The 13,646-nt window shown below is 37.4% G+C and overlaps 1 protein-coding gene across 3 annotated transcripts; it reads right to left on the bottom strand.

Moving 5' to 3' along the window:
- Positions 1-548: 548 nt before the first annotated feature.
- Positions 549-12,700, bottom strand: LOC148425708 (protein LYRIC-like). 3 transcript variants are annotated; one of them, XM_088411749.1, is made up of 13 exons: positions 11,938-12,700; positions 11,623-11,748; positions 10,575-10,650; positions 9,009-9,182; positions 8,755-8,805; positions 8,482-8,625; positions 7,533-7,604; positions 7,397-7,465; positions 7,165-7,322; positions 6,429-6,548; positions 5,719-5,832; positions 5,473-5,590; positions 549-1,341 (listed from the first exon to the last, which is right to left on the bottom strand). In XM_088411749.1, the coding sequence occupies exons 1-13, from the start codon at positions 12,265-12,267 to the stop codon at positions 1,277-1,279; spliced, it is 1,617 nt and encodes a 538-aa protein (XP_088267875.1). In that variant the 5' UTR covers positions 12,268-12,700; the 3' UTR covers positions 549-1,276. The 3 variants fall into 3 exon arrangements, with proteins under 3 accessions (XP_088267875.1, XP_088267876.1, XP_088267877.1); XM_088411750.1 differs by having other exon boundaries at positions 7,177-7,322; positions 11,938-12,699; XM_088411751.1 differs by lacking the exon at positions 7,397-7,465.
- Positions 12,701-13,646: the final 946 nt, after the last annotated feature.

Genomic DNA, 13,646 nt, shown 5'->3' on the forward strand with positions numbered 1-13,646 from the left:
ATGCATGTCCAAGTGTATGTGCATTTTACGGTTGTAACAGCAAAGTGAATTTTAGTACTTTTTTCATCTGAAGCATTATTTTGTACAATGCATCTTAATTTTTAGCCTGGCCGAGTGTGTAAAGATAAGGTAGTATAAAAATAAAATAAAGAAAACCTACCAGTTCAGAACATTGGCTCTTTGAAAAGTTAACAAATTTGATGATGCGGTCTTCTCATCTTCCTGTTTGCATGTCATGTTGAGTTGCTTAAAAAAAAAAGTTTTGATCTTGCATTTTTGTTGCAATGCCCAAGCTTTTCGTGGCATGCTTTGAAAATACAAGAGGAACTCCAAAAATGCATTGCAATGGTTAGAGGATACCTGCCTGGGAATTAAAGCAAAAAACAAAAACAAAAAAACAAACGAACACCATTGGAAAATGATTAACTGCTGGCCTAAGTTATCAGTCCAGGTAATGCACTATAGAACATGAAGCATGAATTTGTCCAAGTTACATCCCCAAAAATGTCTGAGAGGTTCTTTCCTGAGAAAAACTAAACGCACTCATCTTGGTCTTTTAACATATGGCTTCAGCTTTACTTTTATTACAAACTTTTTTGTTTTGTTGTTTTTTTTTTTTATTACAAAAGACCTTTTAGACTTGAGAATACACTACAGCTGGAAAGTCAGAGGTTGAAGATGTGGAACATCTTCAGAGGGTCCAATGAGATTCTGGCAAGAGAATATGTTGTAAAAATTGAAAGGGATCGTAGTCTCAGTACAACAGACAAGTTAATAAACCAGGAGGACAGTCTGCTGAACTCTCAAAGACCAAAAAATACAGAATAGACATGTTCAAGCACTTGTGTCAAAATGTCCAAATTAACATCTGACCTTTTTCATTCAACAACTGTTCACTGTACAGCTTAGAAACAAAACAAAGGACTAGTTCAGCATGTTTTGTCATGCTGAATAACCTCATAGTTACCACAATGATTTTTTTTCACATCTAGATTTCTAATCACTAGCTCCTTCACTTAATTCAATCAATGGAATTACAAGACAAGAGTATCAAAAGCATGTTTAAAAATTAATTCACAAAGCATGACATTAGATTAAGCTGCTTCTAGGGTCGATTTTCCATGACCTAACAACCGTGGAAAACGATGTTCCTGTTTCTGTTTTCAATCAGTATTTAAGCTAAGTCAGTTGTCCGCAGGTCCGAGTTCTTTTCGTTAAAAGTTGTTGCATAATCATGATGTCAAGTCTTTTGCATATGGCTGACTGCAAAACGGACTCATGTCTCCTTTCTTGCCTTCTTCTTCTTTGACGGCTTGGCGGCCTGGTTTTCCTCTGCTTTTTCTATTAAAAAAAAAAAAAGTTATTGCATTAATCCTTTTCCATTCATTTCATCTCATTTTCCAAAGAGCTTCAATAATATTCCAATGTGTTCCACTGATAAATATATAACATGATATGAGTCTGTGACATGGTTTAAATCAGACATTCGGTGTAGAATATATCCTTTGAAAGGCCAAAGCACGCAGAAGCGCTCAAATGTCATTGTAATGTAGGATACTGACTGAATATCCAACTATATGCCCACTCTGAAGTTGCAACATGCCTTCTAAACTCGGGAAAAATGACAGCAATGCATTAAATAAATACATCTGTCACCTCTGTCTCAGAGGAGCCACACATTCGCTGTGGCATCACTGCTGAAGTGTACTAGTTTTGAAAAAGTAGAAACAGAAAATGGAGGTGGGGGGGGGGGCTCAAGCCTTTACGCTCCTTTACGCTAACTTTTGCACTGGTGCTACCAAAATTTTTAGTTACACTGTACAGGATTTGGTCACACTTTTCTGGGGACACAAATATTAATTTTCACAGAAACTTTCTCTGATGTACTCCAGAATGTTATGAATTTAACAGATGAAATAAAATTAATTGCATAGACACAAAAGAACCAGCTGATATACCAGTGATTCTCTTGTTAACACAGTTGAACGTGTTGAGGACAATGCGTGAGACCACTTTCTAACCCTGATTGGCATGAGCAGGAGGGTGGCACAGTGGACTGCCGATCTGCGACGTCCCTGCCTTACGTTTTAATTCACTTTACAATGTGGACCACATTTTTTTTGTCCCCTCTTTACGCTATTTCTTTCGCCTTGCGACACATCCAGCATGGCTCAAGGGTCAGTATGCGTGCGTGAACACCATTTTGGATGTGTCCGCACTATACACGCGTCACTGCTTACATCACTACAATTCTGGGCTACTATTGGTTGGCGTCACGGTCCAAATGGCCGCATGCTAAAGACTGGATCTCGTCTGAGTGCTTACAATAACGTAGTTATTGTCCATTCTCTGGCTTTATTCAAACTTGAACAGGTTATCCATGGGTCCCAAAATTGCTGGTGATGTTAAAGAGAGAAGAAGATGATTTATATGAAAACGAGGCTGGAAATAATCAAGAAATACAAAGAAGGCTAAGAAAGCCTAACCTCACTAGGGAATATGACCATAACAAGCTTGTCACATCTCTTAAATAAATCCTTTAGTTTTCATTTATGATATTATTTGAGTATGTATATATTATATATACATAACACTATATTATTTTGATAACTATTTTTAATATGTATATACAATTTTAATTAAAATTAATTAAACATGCATTGGCTCTTCAACATTGGTTTGGATTGCCCACCATACGGCGAATTTGTGTTACAATCCCAACCGCGGAACGGATTAATCTTGTAAACCGGGGGCCCACTGTACTTGAAATCATTGTTTTTTTTGTTACCAGGATTATCAGCAAGACAACAAATGCATGCATCATTGCGATGAAAAGTGCTTTATGGGCACAGATATTTCTGCCAGTATAATTGTACCTAACTCAACCATTTGTGGGGTCATCAAAAACTTCACAGAGAGAAGCTCAGTTGATAAGACAGACCCACGAATGTCCAGCAAAGCTAGGATCGTTTCCTAACGTTCAATTAGTTGGGAGATCAGATCTCCAACTGTGCATAACTGAGCAATGGCAGCAAGCAGGTGTGAGGGCATCTGCATGCACAGTGAGGCAAAGACATTTGGAGTATGGCCCAGTGTGAAGAAGGGCAGCAAATACGCCAAGAAAAAAAATCCTCAGGTCCAGACTGATATTGTGAAAATGGTACAGTCATGGGACTGCTGAGGACTGGGGTAAAGTTATTTTCTCTGATGCAACCCCTTTCCGATGGTTTGGAGCCTCTGGGAAAAAGCTTGTCAGGAAAGGAAAAAGCACAGTAATGAATAAAGAATGGTACCGAAACATCCAGGAAAGAGCACTTTCTCTCAACTATCCACAAAAAGTTTGGTGACCAAAAATTCATCTTCCAGAAAGACGGAGCACCCTGCTCCCAGGAAAAAGTGATAACTACTTGGCTTGGAGGAGAAAAGTCACTGACATTTTGGGTGCATGGCCAGGAAACTTCCCAGACATTAACCTCTTTGAATGTTTGTGGTCAGCCCTCAAAAGGTGAGTGGAGAAACAAATCCCTATAAACTCCAAGCATCGATTATGCAATAATGGGCTGCCACCAGTCAAGACGTGAATCAGAAGTTCATTGACACAATGCCAGGGCAAATTGTAGAGATCTTGAAAAAGAAGGTGCAATACTGCAAATATTGACTCTTAGCATCAATTTCATTTAACTCTCAATAAAAGCCTTGCAAACATCTTATAATTATAATACTTCAGTAGATCATAGTAACATCTAAGATATAATAACACTGAAGTAGCAAGCTATGTGAAAGCCGGTATTTGCGTGATTCCTCAAATCTCTTGGCCACGACTGTACAACTTGACTATTTGCTGATGTATGGCCATCTCAATTTGCATATAATTTCATGACATAAAAATGGAAGAGTGACTCAAGATATGACACAGCAGCTTGAATAAGCATTGAACACGTCTTCATTATCATCACTAAATATAGTATTTCAAAGGTGCTATTAACATTACATTTTCACCTGACATAAAAACACTGTACAAACTGTCAAGTTTGGAGGTAGGAACGTAATGGTGTGGGGATGCTTTTTAGCAAAAGGGACTGGTAAACGTCACATTATTGGAAAAAAAAGATGAATGGGCAAAGGTAGACATTATTGACAAATATTTGCTGCCATCTACGAGGACGACGAAAAACTGGACATTTCAACACTGTTCCAAAACATACTGCCAAGGAAACTCGCAATTGGTTTCAAAGAGGAAAAATAAAGCTACTGGAAAGGCGCAGAAAATCACCTGATTTGAATTAAATCAAAAACCTACGGAAAGAACTGAAATTCAAGGCCTGTAAAAGAAGCCCACAGAACCTTCAAGATTTGAAAACCGCTTGATTGAGGAATGAGCCAAAATCACACCAAGAGATATAGAGCCTACTAGATTTAACCCTAAGGAGAGGTTTTGAAGCAGTCATTGCATTTTAAGGCTTTTGTACAAACTAAGTAAATACCAAGTGGTATTGCATGAATTTATTTGGTTGTTGCTACCTCTGAGGAAAATTTCAAGTGAATAGCACCTTTGGAAATATATTTATTGGTAAAAATTAGGACATATTTGCTATTCATTTCAGCTGTTGTATTTGCAAACTATTTTACTTCAACAATAACTGTCTGCAACAAATGGTAGCTGGAAAAATACCAATTGTTTTCCTCAAGATTAAAAGAAGACATTCATGGACAAAAAGCTTTGCTTTTATGCAAACATTTTGCTAAACAGAAGGGCCCGCCCGCTCTTACAGTGCAATTAGTTCCTTCAACACTGTTTCCCAACCACTTTGAACATTATTCTTGTTCAATCTTTAAACCCCTGTTTTAAAGGGGACTACTTTAAAGTGCTAGTTTTTTGTGACAAATGTTACAATTATTTGGGTATATTCTTTACTTTGATTCATTAGCATATCAACTAGAATGTAAGAGGAAGCCAAGATATCAGTTAATCAGGTCTTGTGACTGTAAGTATCAAAGTAATGAAGAGTAATTTCACCCTCATTCTTCTTGATAAATGTAAGCTTTTACAGATAGAAAGCCCACTATTTAGTTACAACACTAGTTTTTTTCTGTTTCCAATGTCCAACTGCCTTTGAATGCACCATGGGCACCAGTTAGTGGCTCGCACTTTCAACAGCGTGATTGACTAGTTTCTTAGCATCCTTAATCAGCGAAAGATTTTTTTTTTTTTTTTTTTTTTTTAGTGGCAGTTGAAATGGGAATGAAAAGACAGTCATGAGGACGTCCCTTGGTCGGCCCCGCTCACGACCGAGTATGTTCCCAGCGCCGGCGCCTGGTGAAGAGCGGGGCTAATCAAAAGTGACATGTGAGGCCTAGCTATGCTGTTCAATATACAGCACTAACAATTAAATCTGAGAAACTCTTTTCCTAACAAGAAATGTTATTAAACAGTCACGGGTGAATAAAAAGTCGTCAGACTACAACACTCACGCTGTTGTGTTGTACTAGGAAGGTTGATATGAGCAGTGGTCTTTCCCTCAGGTTGCTTCAATGGCACTTGTGTGGTTTTCGGAGATGTGCTGCCCTTCACTGATCGTGCTAATTGCACCTGAAATACAAGTGAAACTACATTATCAGCTTGGTGAAAAATACATTACAAAGTTGAGTTTCAAAGATTAGTAAGGACTTTTCTTTAACTTTACACTCGATATGAGCCGGTATGTCAGTGCAACAGACCTCGACAACAGCAGCAGAATGCTCCTGAACAGGCGGCTGCTGTTTTGGTTTCTTTTTCTTCTTCTCTTCCTTCAACAGAGGTGGAGGTTCTACTTTCTTCTCTGGCACTTCAACCTAAGCGAGATGTTGTGTACGTGGTTAGAATTAAGGTGTTTTATTAATTATTGCCCAAAATTACATCCACCCAAAATGACAAAACTCCAGTTGAACACAATCGGTGTAGTAATTTGTCAGTAGTTGAATATACAGTAAATTACATAGTTCGGCAATTGTTTGCTAAAAATATGTGAACAGTCAAAACAAACTTTTTTTTTTTTACTGCTGAAAAAGGCAAAATGAATGTACTAACCACTTAAAATATGAGGATGCATTGAATTGCTCAACATGCACAAAAAAATAGTCAGTTGTTCTCTGATAACCTAATGGAATCACCTCTCAAAAATAAAGGAAACGAAAAATACATTTGTGGTACTATGCTGAGCATCTCACAAAATGTTCCAACTGCTTGCAATTTTTGCTTGACTTTTGAGGATTTTTTTTTCATAAGAATTTCAATTCCAAGTTGTAGGGGTTCTAGTGTGTCACAAAGTATATAGGATAATGGCATTTGGATAAGATTGCAGTTGTGTGAATTTTTTTTCCATCAAAATCTACTCAAGTTCATCACATTTTATATGCATGTGTGCAGAAAAATGTTTACTGTCAGATACCTGGCCCGTTTCTCCGTCCTGAGCTGCCTTTTTCTTTTTCTTCCTCTTCTTTTTATTTTTGCCCGCTCCATCAGCCCCACTCTCTCCATTGTTCTTTTCTTCATCCTCCTCCTCCTCCTCCTGACAAAAGCAAGCACACATTAGGAGGCATCCCTTTACAAAAGCAGACATGAAACAATCCAACCCTGTGCACGTTTACTACACCAAGAATAAACTCAAATGGTATAAACACATTATTTTGGCGAATTCCGTATTTGTGGTGGTGCGGTATTATACACGATGAACCTTATTCTTGCCTTATAATGCTTCCAATATGGTCGCAGGTATAGACTGGCACATGTTTCATGCTTTGCCCAGACTTGTGACTTAGCAGCTCACTTGAAAGGTTTATTTTCATACCTTGTCATAAATGTACTGAGAAATATAATTCATTTGGGCAACGGTTTTTCACATATTTTGGTACTGCAATTTCCTGTGAAATGACAATGTATCTTGTTCAATAGCTGCAATAGCAATTCTATAGCTAGCTTCAAAGACGATCACTGTCAACATGCTGTTTTTGTAGAATAAGGCATAAACCCTACAAATCAAATCTTAAACTTAGAATAACTTAAACCAAAACTAAAAACTTAAACCCTTTGTAATTCTGTTTTGCAAACCAGACTGAAAGAGTATGTGGATTCATAGCACATCTACGAAAATAGGTGTTGATGTTTTAAGCAGTTCTGGGACTTGCCATTTTACTTACAGCAGCTCCACTCTTTAGATTCTGTTTAGTGGGCTCACTTCGAGGCTGCTCCTGAACAGAAGTTGGCTTAGGTTTGGGCTCCTCATAGTTACCCCAAACTTCAGAGGGGGCATTCCAGTCGGACCCAGGATCTGCTGAACCACCGTCTGAAGTGAAATGGGAAAAAAAAGTAAATATAAGGGGTTAGTGTGTGTTTTGAAAACGGGTTTTAAATTCTTACTGAATCCAGACCACTCATCATCCACTTTGGGCTGACTGAGCCATGGCGCGCGATCCACCAGCTGTGGATCTAAACATACAAAACACTTTGAATTCCATGCTTTTCATCTAATGTTGAGAAAATGCACTGCACTTACCAGCTGTGCCAACACCAAGATTGGTAAAAGAACCAAGATCAGCTGGAACCCTATCAATCACGGTCCACGAATCTAAGAAAAAAAAACATGAATGCTAATAAATACCTGGATCGATCAAATTGGATCCGAATGATAAAGTGAGCAATTGTTTGCATTGCTTCTGCTAATAGAAAAGCGACCTCATATCAAACTTGGAAAGGTTCCGATGATCGTTAAAGTTACACTGAGTCATTTAAAAGAACAGTGGGTTTTTTGTTGATTTTTTTCCCCCCAAACTACATCTTATACCTGAATTCATTCATTCAAACCAGACAACTTTTAGGTCTAACTGTGTAGTCACCAAGTTAATGACAGATGAGGAGCGAGCAACAAATTTGCCATTCCAGCTAGTCAATGACAACTAGATCACATCTGAGTAAAATGTAGCAACATTTTTTTTTAACTTACATAGTGTTCCAGACAAATAACATAAAGGAGTTAAAAAAAAAGTGTGATTTGTCTGCAAAAATTAACATTTATTATAATGTTCCATGATCACTATTTGGAAGTCGCAGCATTAAGCCTGTGATGCAAAAATATAGAACTTTTTGAAATATTTTCACAATTGTCATAATAGCAAAAATACATTTCACAATTTTCTTACTAGATGAGATTAAATGAAATGCTCTTCCTTATTAATTACTAACACTATTTGATGCAACAGATGCCTGAAGTCGAAAGCCTCCACCTTTGTTCACGTGCAAGTCATGTACATCAGTCACTACTTGTTTTTCTTGAATGTATTTATTATGGAAGATTTTAGACGCATTTAAAGTGCACATTGCATCGTTATTAGTAAATTCCACATTGGTAGGGGGCACTCATGTTGCTAACCTGGATTACTGTAAATTTATTTCCATTCCGTTACTTTTTTAGTAATGAAAAGAAAAAAGATGTCCCTCCATTTTACCATCAATGTCAGTCTTCCACAGAGGTGCTGGCTCTCTAGTGGTAGTCCACAAGCTTTGAGTCTTTGGACCAACAGCATGAAGAACCTTGACCGGTTGACTGTCAGTCGCACCTGCTGCTGCGAATGGTGCCTCACTGCTGTCAACTGATACCAACAAAGAAACGCTTGATGGTCAGCCAGGATACACACAGATCAGTTATCAACACAGCACAAAGGTGGTAGAACCTTGAACCTGGAGATACAAGCGCTAAAATGCATTCCACTGATAATTACCATGAGATACAGCAGCAATAACTTTCTCTGCTGTCACTTTTGATGACTCTCCTGGGAGAAAAGAATAAACGTCAATAAATTCAAGGTATACACCCATAACTTATGTTTATTAAAAACATTTTTGTCAATTGTGCAGCACTATAGCAATATAAGAAAACAGTTATCTATAACCCTAATACATGTATTTATAGTGCATTCTGGCAAAAAATAAAAAATTAATAAACAAACAGTGGAGATTTTGTGAAATACGAAACCTTTTTTCTTCTTCTGGTTGGCAGGTGGAGTAGCTGCTGAAGCCTTGCGCTGCTCAGGAGTAGCGCTCACGGGAGTGCTGCCACCACCAGGACTGGCAGAGCCATCACTGGAACCCTTGTCTTTCTTGCGTTGCTCACGTTTTTCCTTGTTGCTAACTTTAGTCTCCCATGTACCTGAATGTGGCATTAGGTGCAAAAAAAAAAAAAAAAAATCAGTTCTGTATACAACAGAATGATAAAAAGGACTGCTTAGACAGATCTATCAAGAAAAAAAACTTAATTAATTAATGTATTAAATAATTAATTATGCACTTGTATGCAGTCAATATTACTTTTTATAAATGCCTTATAAATGTACAAGCCTAGTCTAACATCATTTAATGGCCTTCTTTCAAACATATCTGCTTGACATCCTTGTATATTATAATCATAATAAACGGCGGTAACATTACTAATGTGTGCCGAACTTCTGAAGTTTTGAACTAAAATTTGATTAGCTCGCGAGGGACTCACTGCACTGACTCAATGCATTCTCAGTCATTTCTATAACAGTATACAGTAAAGACGTCAAAATTAGGCCATTGATTGAACGGTACATAATAGGTGTCAAAATAATTGATAAAATTATGCTGATTGTCACAATCAACAAATATTTAATCAATCCAGTAATGGTTTACAACTTTGCAAATGCACTGCACTTACCAGCTGTTCCAAATCGACAGTAATTATTAGTTATTCTCTGCTATCTATAGTCTGTTATGAAAGCACATTATCTTGTTTTTATTCAAAATAAGACATCTGTGAACACCTGTTTCATTTTAGAAAATAACCAATTCAGAAACTGCACCAAAAAAGTTCAAAAAAGTTTGAGTATAGGATTAATCACTTTGTATAACAAGGCTTAGTTGTTAAAGACCAATATTTTTGTTTTAATCACCGAACAATACTGAATTATTAACAAAATGTGATTAATGAACAATAATAGGTAATTGGCTTTGCAATACTCTTATTTTTTTTTTTTTTTATCACTTTAGATCAGTGGAATCATTTTAAAAAATATTGACAGTAAATGTCCTGATACACAGTCATAGAAAAATTAAACCTTATAAGCAGCCACACTAAGCCAAAGGCAGACAGATTCAACAAGACAAAGTGGCCAAGTTACAATTATATGTGCCTTTCAAAACGTTACAGCTCAAGAGAGACAGACAGCAGTTGGGTTGGAACAGTTCAATGGGAAAATAATTTCATGTATGGGTACACAAAATTACAGATCTAAGTAATAGAACAAAATTATGACTGTATTATTATTTCAAACATAGTGCTGTTGAAACTAAAAGGTAAGGTAGCCAAAGTAATAGCTGCTACTTTACCACGACAAGCCAATACATTGTTCAATCCATACTGCCTGACCTTTTCAATCAATAGGATGTGCATTCAAATATCTATTTAAAACATCCATGGCATTACGAAGAAGATATCACATCATTAAACTAAATAATAACCGCATTCAGTCTATCTGCAATTAATACAAGATATATTTTTCACCTATTTTTATAATTTTACCTTCCTCCGGCTCCTTTCCGACAGTTGTCACCGTCTCCTTCACTGGCTGTTTGGCTTTCTTCTTGGACTTCTTTGTCTAGAACAAATAAAGTCATTATAAATTGATGTAAACAGAGAACACTTGTAGGGAAATGGTCCATAACACACTGGACAGCATCACATAAGATTTCATCAGCAAGCAGTCAATCAAATAAGCACTCAAGTTTAGTCTATTTATAAGTGAAACTACATACACGGGGTATGTCGTCTTTAAATAATTCCTATAATGTAAGTCTATCTAAACTATCTGCAAAAATGCATACACGGATTCATAACACTTAATTTGGTACTTTGTGGGGATATGGAGTTAAGGCAGTATTGAATTGAATTAATTTGACTTAAACCAGAAGTCAATACCCTGAGGGTTTGCAGCATCTGCAGGTTACAGTTAACACTGAAACCCAACACTGGCAGCTGCTGTGGTTACATCATTGAAGGGTGACGGAGAACCCCTACACCCGATCTAAATTGTTCGTCTTCCAGAATGGCTAAAACACATTCAACTCATACGTGCACAAGTTAAGACATTGCATATGGTTAAGCCCAATGTAAGTTTTAAATGGACAGATCTGACCATTATTGTGAGGAGTGTGCCTCTTTTCAGAGACTGTGGGTTGCACTTTGCAATGGCGAAGAACTTAAGGAACACTAATGTTAACCAAGTGCTGTAGATCATGCAGTTTTGCATTTTTTACATAAAAAAATTCTAGAATAGCTTCCCAGAGGTTGTGCATCATACTGAGATACAATTTCCACTTGTAATGAAAATGCAGGAAACGTTTCTCAGGAGGATTTTTTTTCGGATACTTATATATTTTATATTATCTTATATATATATATATATATATATATATATATATATATATATATATATATATATATATATATATATATATATATTTACAGTTTGTGTCTATTCCACATGACAACTTTCTTGAATAAAGTGGATCAGAACTCAGATCAAGCCAGCAAGTTTAGGCCCCCTTTATGTGTCTGCGCCGCATATTACCTCGACAGCTTTTTCATTCTTGGATTGTGGAGGAAGTGGCTGTTGATGTGGCAAACGATCTTCACTAACGATGGCTTCTTCCTCCTGTAGCTCCTCAGTGACAGCTCTCCCGTTTGGCTGGGTTTTCTGACCACAAAATAAATGACAAGAAACGTTTTGCCAAATACACAATAGGCTGTGAGTGATTTTTTTTCTTTTTTTTAAGATCGTTGAGGATTCGGTAGAACTCAATCACGGCGCCGTTAGCTTTGCAGCTAATTTGCATTAGTTGTTTCAATTGCCATTATAATCGGAATAGTGGTTCTATTTACGTGCCTTTTCTGCCCTTTTCTTCCTCTTTTTCGGCTCCTCTGCCTTCACGGGTTTACTGGCAGTGCGTTTCGCGTCGACGGTGTCCTCCGCGACCGAGGTCGCAGGCCGTTTCTTGAAGAGAGCCTGGCACATCGAGGCCCACATTACCAGCATCAGCACGAAGCCGGTTGACACCGCAAGGAGGATCGCCCATGGCGGAATGAGTTCGGGCTTGATCGCCAAATCCACGCCGAATTCTGTTCGCAAAAACTCCTGGCCTTTGGACAACAATTCATTCACGCGAGACGCAAGCAGATCGGCCTGCTGAGAGGCCAAGTCCCTCCACTGTTCCATATGTAATGAATTAAAAAAAAAGAAAAAGAAAAAAAAAAGCTTCCAGAAAATGCACAATGGAACTAACCTCTTTTAGCCGAGCTAGCCAGCACTGCTAGCTAAAAATAGCGGCAAGACGATTTTGACTTGATGGAAAAACATAAATGCATTTCCTCTTCCACGAACATGCATCGGGCCTAACTACACTGATAGCCAAGCTAGCTAGCTAGCTAACTAACCTAGCTAGCCAAGCTGAATCGACAGATCTTGTCAAAACCTAAATGAGCTTCGAGGGCCGTAAACAAGCGGGCACCATCGTACGTCTATGGCCACAACCTGTCTGAAGTGACCGCAGGAAACCAGATTCACCTCATATGGCATCGACTGGAGGTGGTACAGTGCCCGCTCTAAAAAGCGGTGCGTTCAATTCTCACCGGAAGTTCGACAATCTCCCCGTCAGTCACAGAGAACAGCCAAACGTCATGTTGCGTTACACATTTCCAAGGTGTGACGATGAGTAGAAATGGTATGCTTTCTTACACAGACAGAATGTTAATGTACTGCAAAGGAATGTGGAGATTTTTTTCAATCTTGTTTTGCACAGGATATTGATATGCATTTATAAAACACGGCAATTTCGTTTTAAAGGAATTGTGACTTTTAATAAAACAATTGTTACGAATCTGACGTTTATATCCAATAATTGGAAATTATGTATTGCTAATTAATATATTTCGAATAATTTCAATGTCGATCGAATTTAAAATGCAAAAGATTCGATGAGTCGTACCCTTGCTCTATTTAAACAAAATGGTCTTATTCTGAAATTAAAAAAAAACGTTCGTATGAAATCCTGGAACAGTCGGGTGCAAACTGAAAGAAGGCATCTGGCAAGTTTAGTCACGGTGTTTAATAATTTTGTGCTCTCTGTCAGAAATGATCGTTACTCTAAAACACCATAATTAAATACATACACGTGGTCACTAATTGTTGTGCTAGATCTCTTTATTTCTATTGAAATAAAAATGCAAGTTTTGAAGTCCTACATGACATCCTCTTGATATACACACACGAAAGTAGATTGGATTTTTTTTCTGGATTGACGCAAGTAAGAACAAATAAGATCGCATGGTACACATTTGGATTAAAAGTAATTTGAATCAAAGTTATTAACAAAAGTTGTTTTGAAACTTATCACATTTTTCAGCAAGATAACCAAAATGAACATCGTGGTCAATAGCGTATACCTTCATTGTATACCATGAAAATGATTCCCCAAAATTGGTCAATTTTATAATATTCTAAGATCAGTTTCTATATATTCATAAACAAGTAACCGGAATAATATAATTAAATTATTTGTCAAGATTGGGTGCTAGTGTACATTTATGCAAAATAAA

Source organism: Hippichthys cyanospilos, chromosome 3, assembly GCF_059441005.1.
Source record: "Hippichthys cyanospilos isolate Australia breed blue-spotted pipefish chromosome 3, RoL_Hcya_1.0, whole genome shotgun sequence".
Taxonomy (NCBI): Eukaryota; Metazoa; Chordata; class Actinopteri; order Syngnathiformes; family Syngnathidae; genus Hippichthys; species Hippichthys cyanospilos.

Excerpts from the sequence above, each read along its gene's own strand:
- LOC148425708 (XM_088411749.1), bottom strand. The coding sequence starts at position 12,267 with ATGGAACAGTGGAGGGACTTGGCCTCTCAGCAGGCCGATCTGCTTGCG. Across the intron at positions 9,183-10,574 it reads CGGAAAGGAGCCGGAGGAAG|GTACATGGGAGACTAAAGTT; the intron begins GTAAAATTATAA and ends TGCCACATTCAG. Across the intron at positions 1,342-5,472 it reads TCCTAGTACAACACAACAGC|AAAAAGCAGAGGAAAACCAG; the intron begins GTGAGTGTTGTA and ends TTTTTTTAATAG.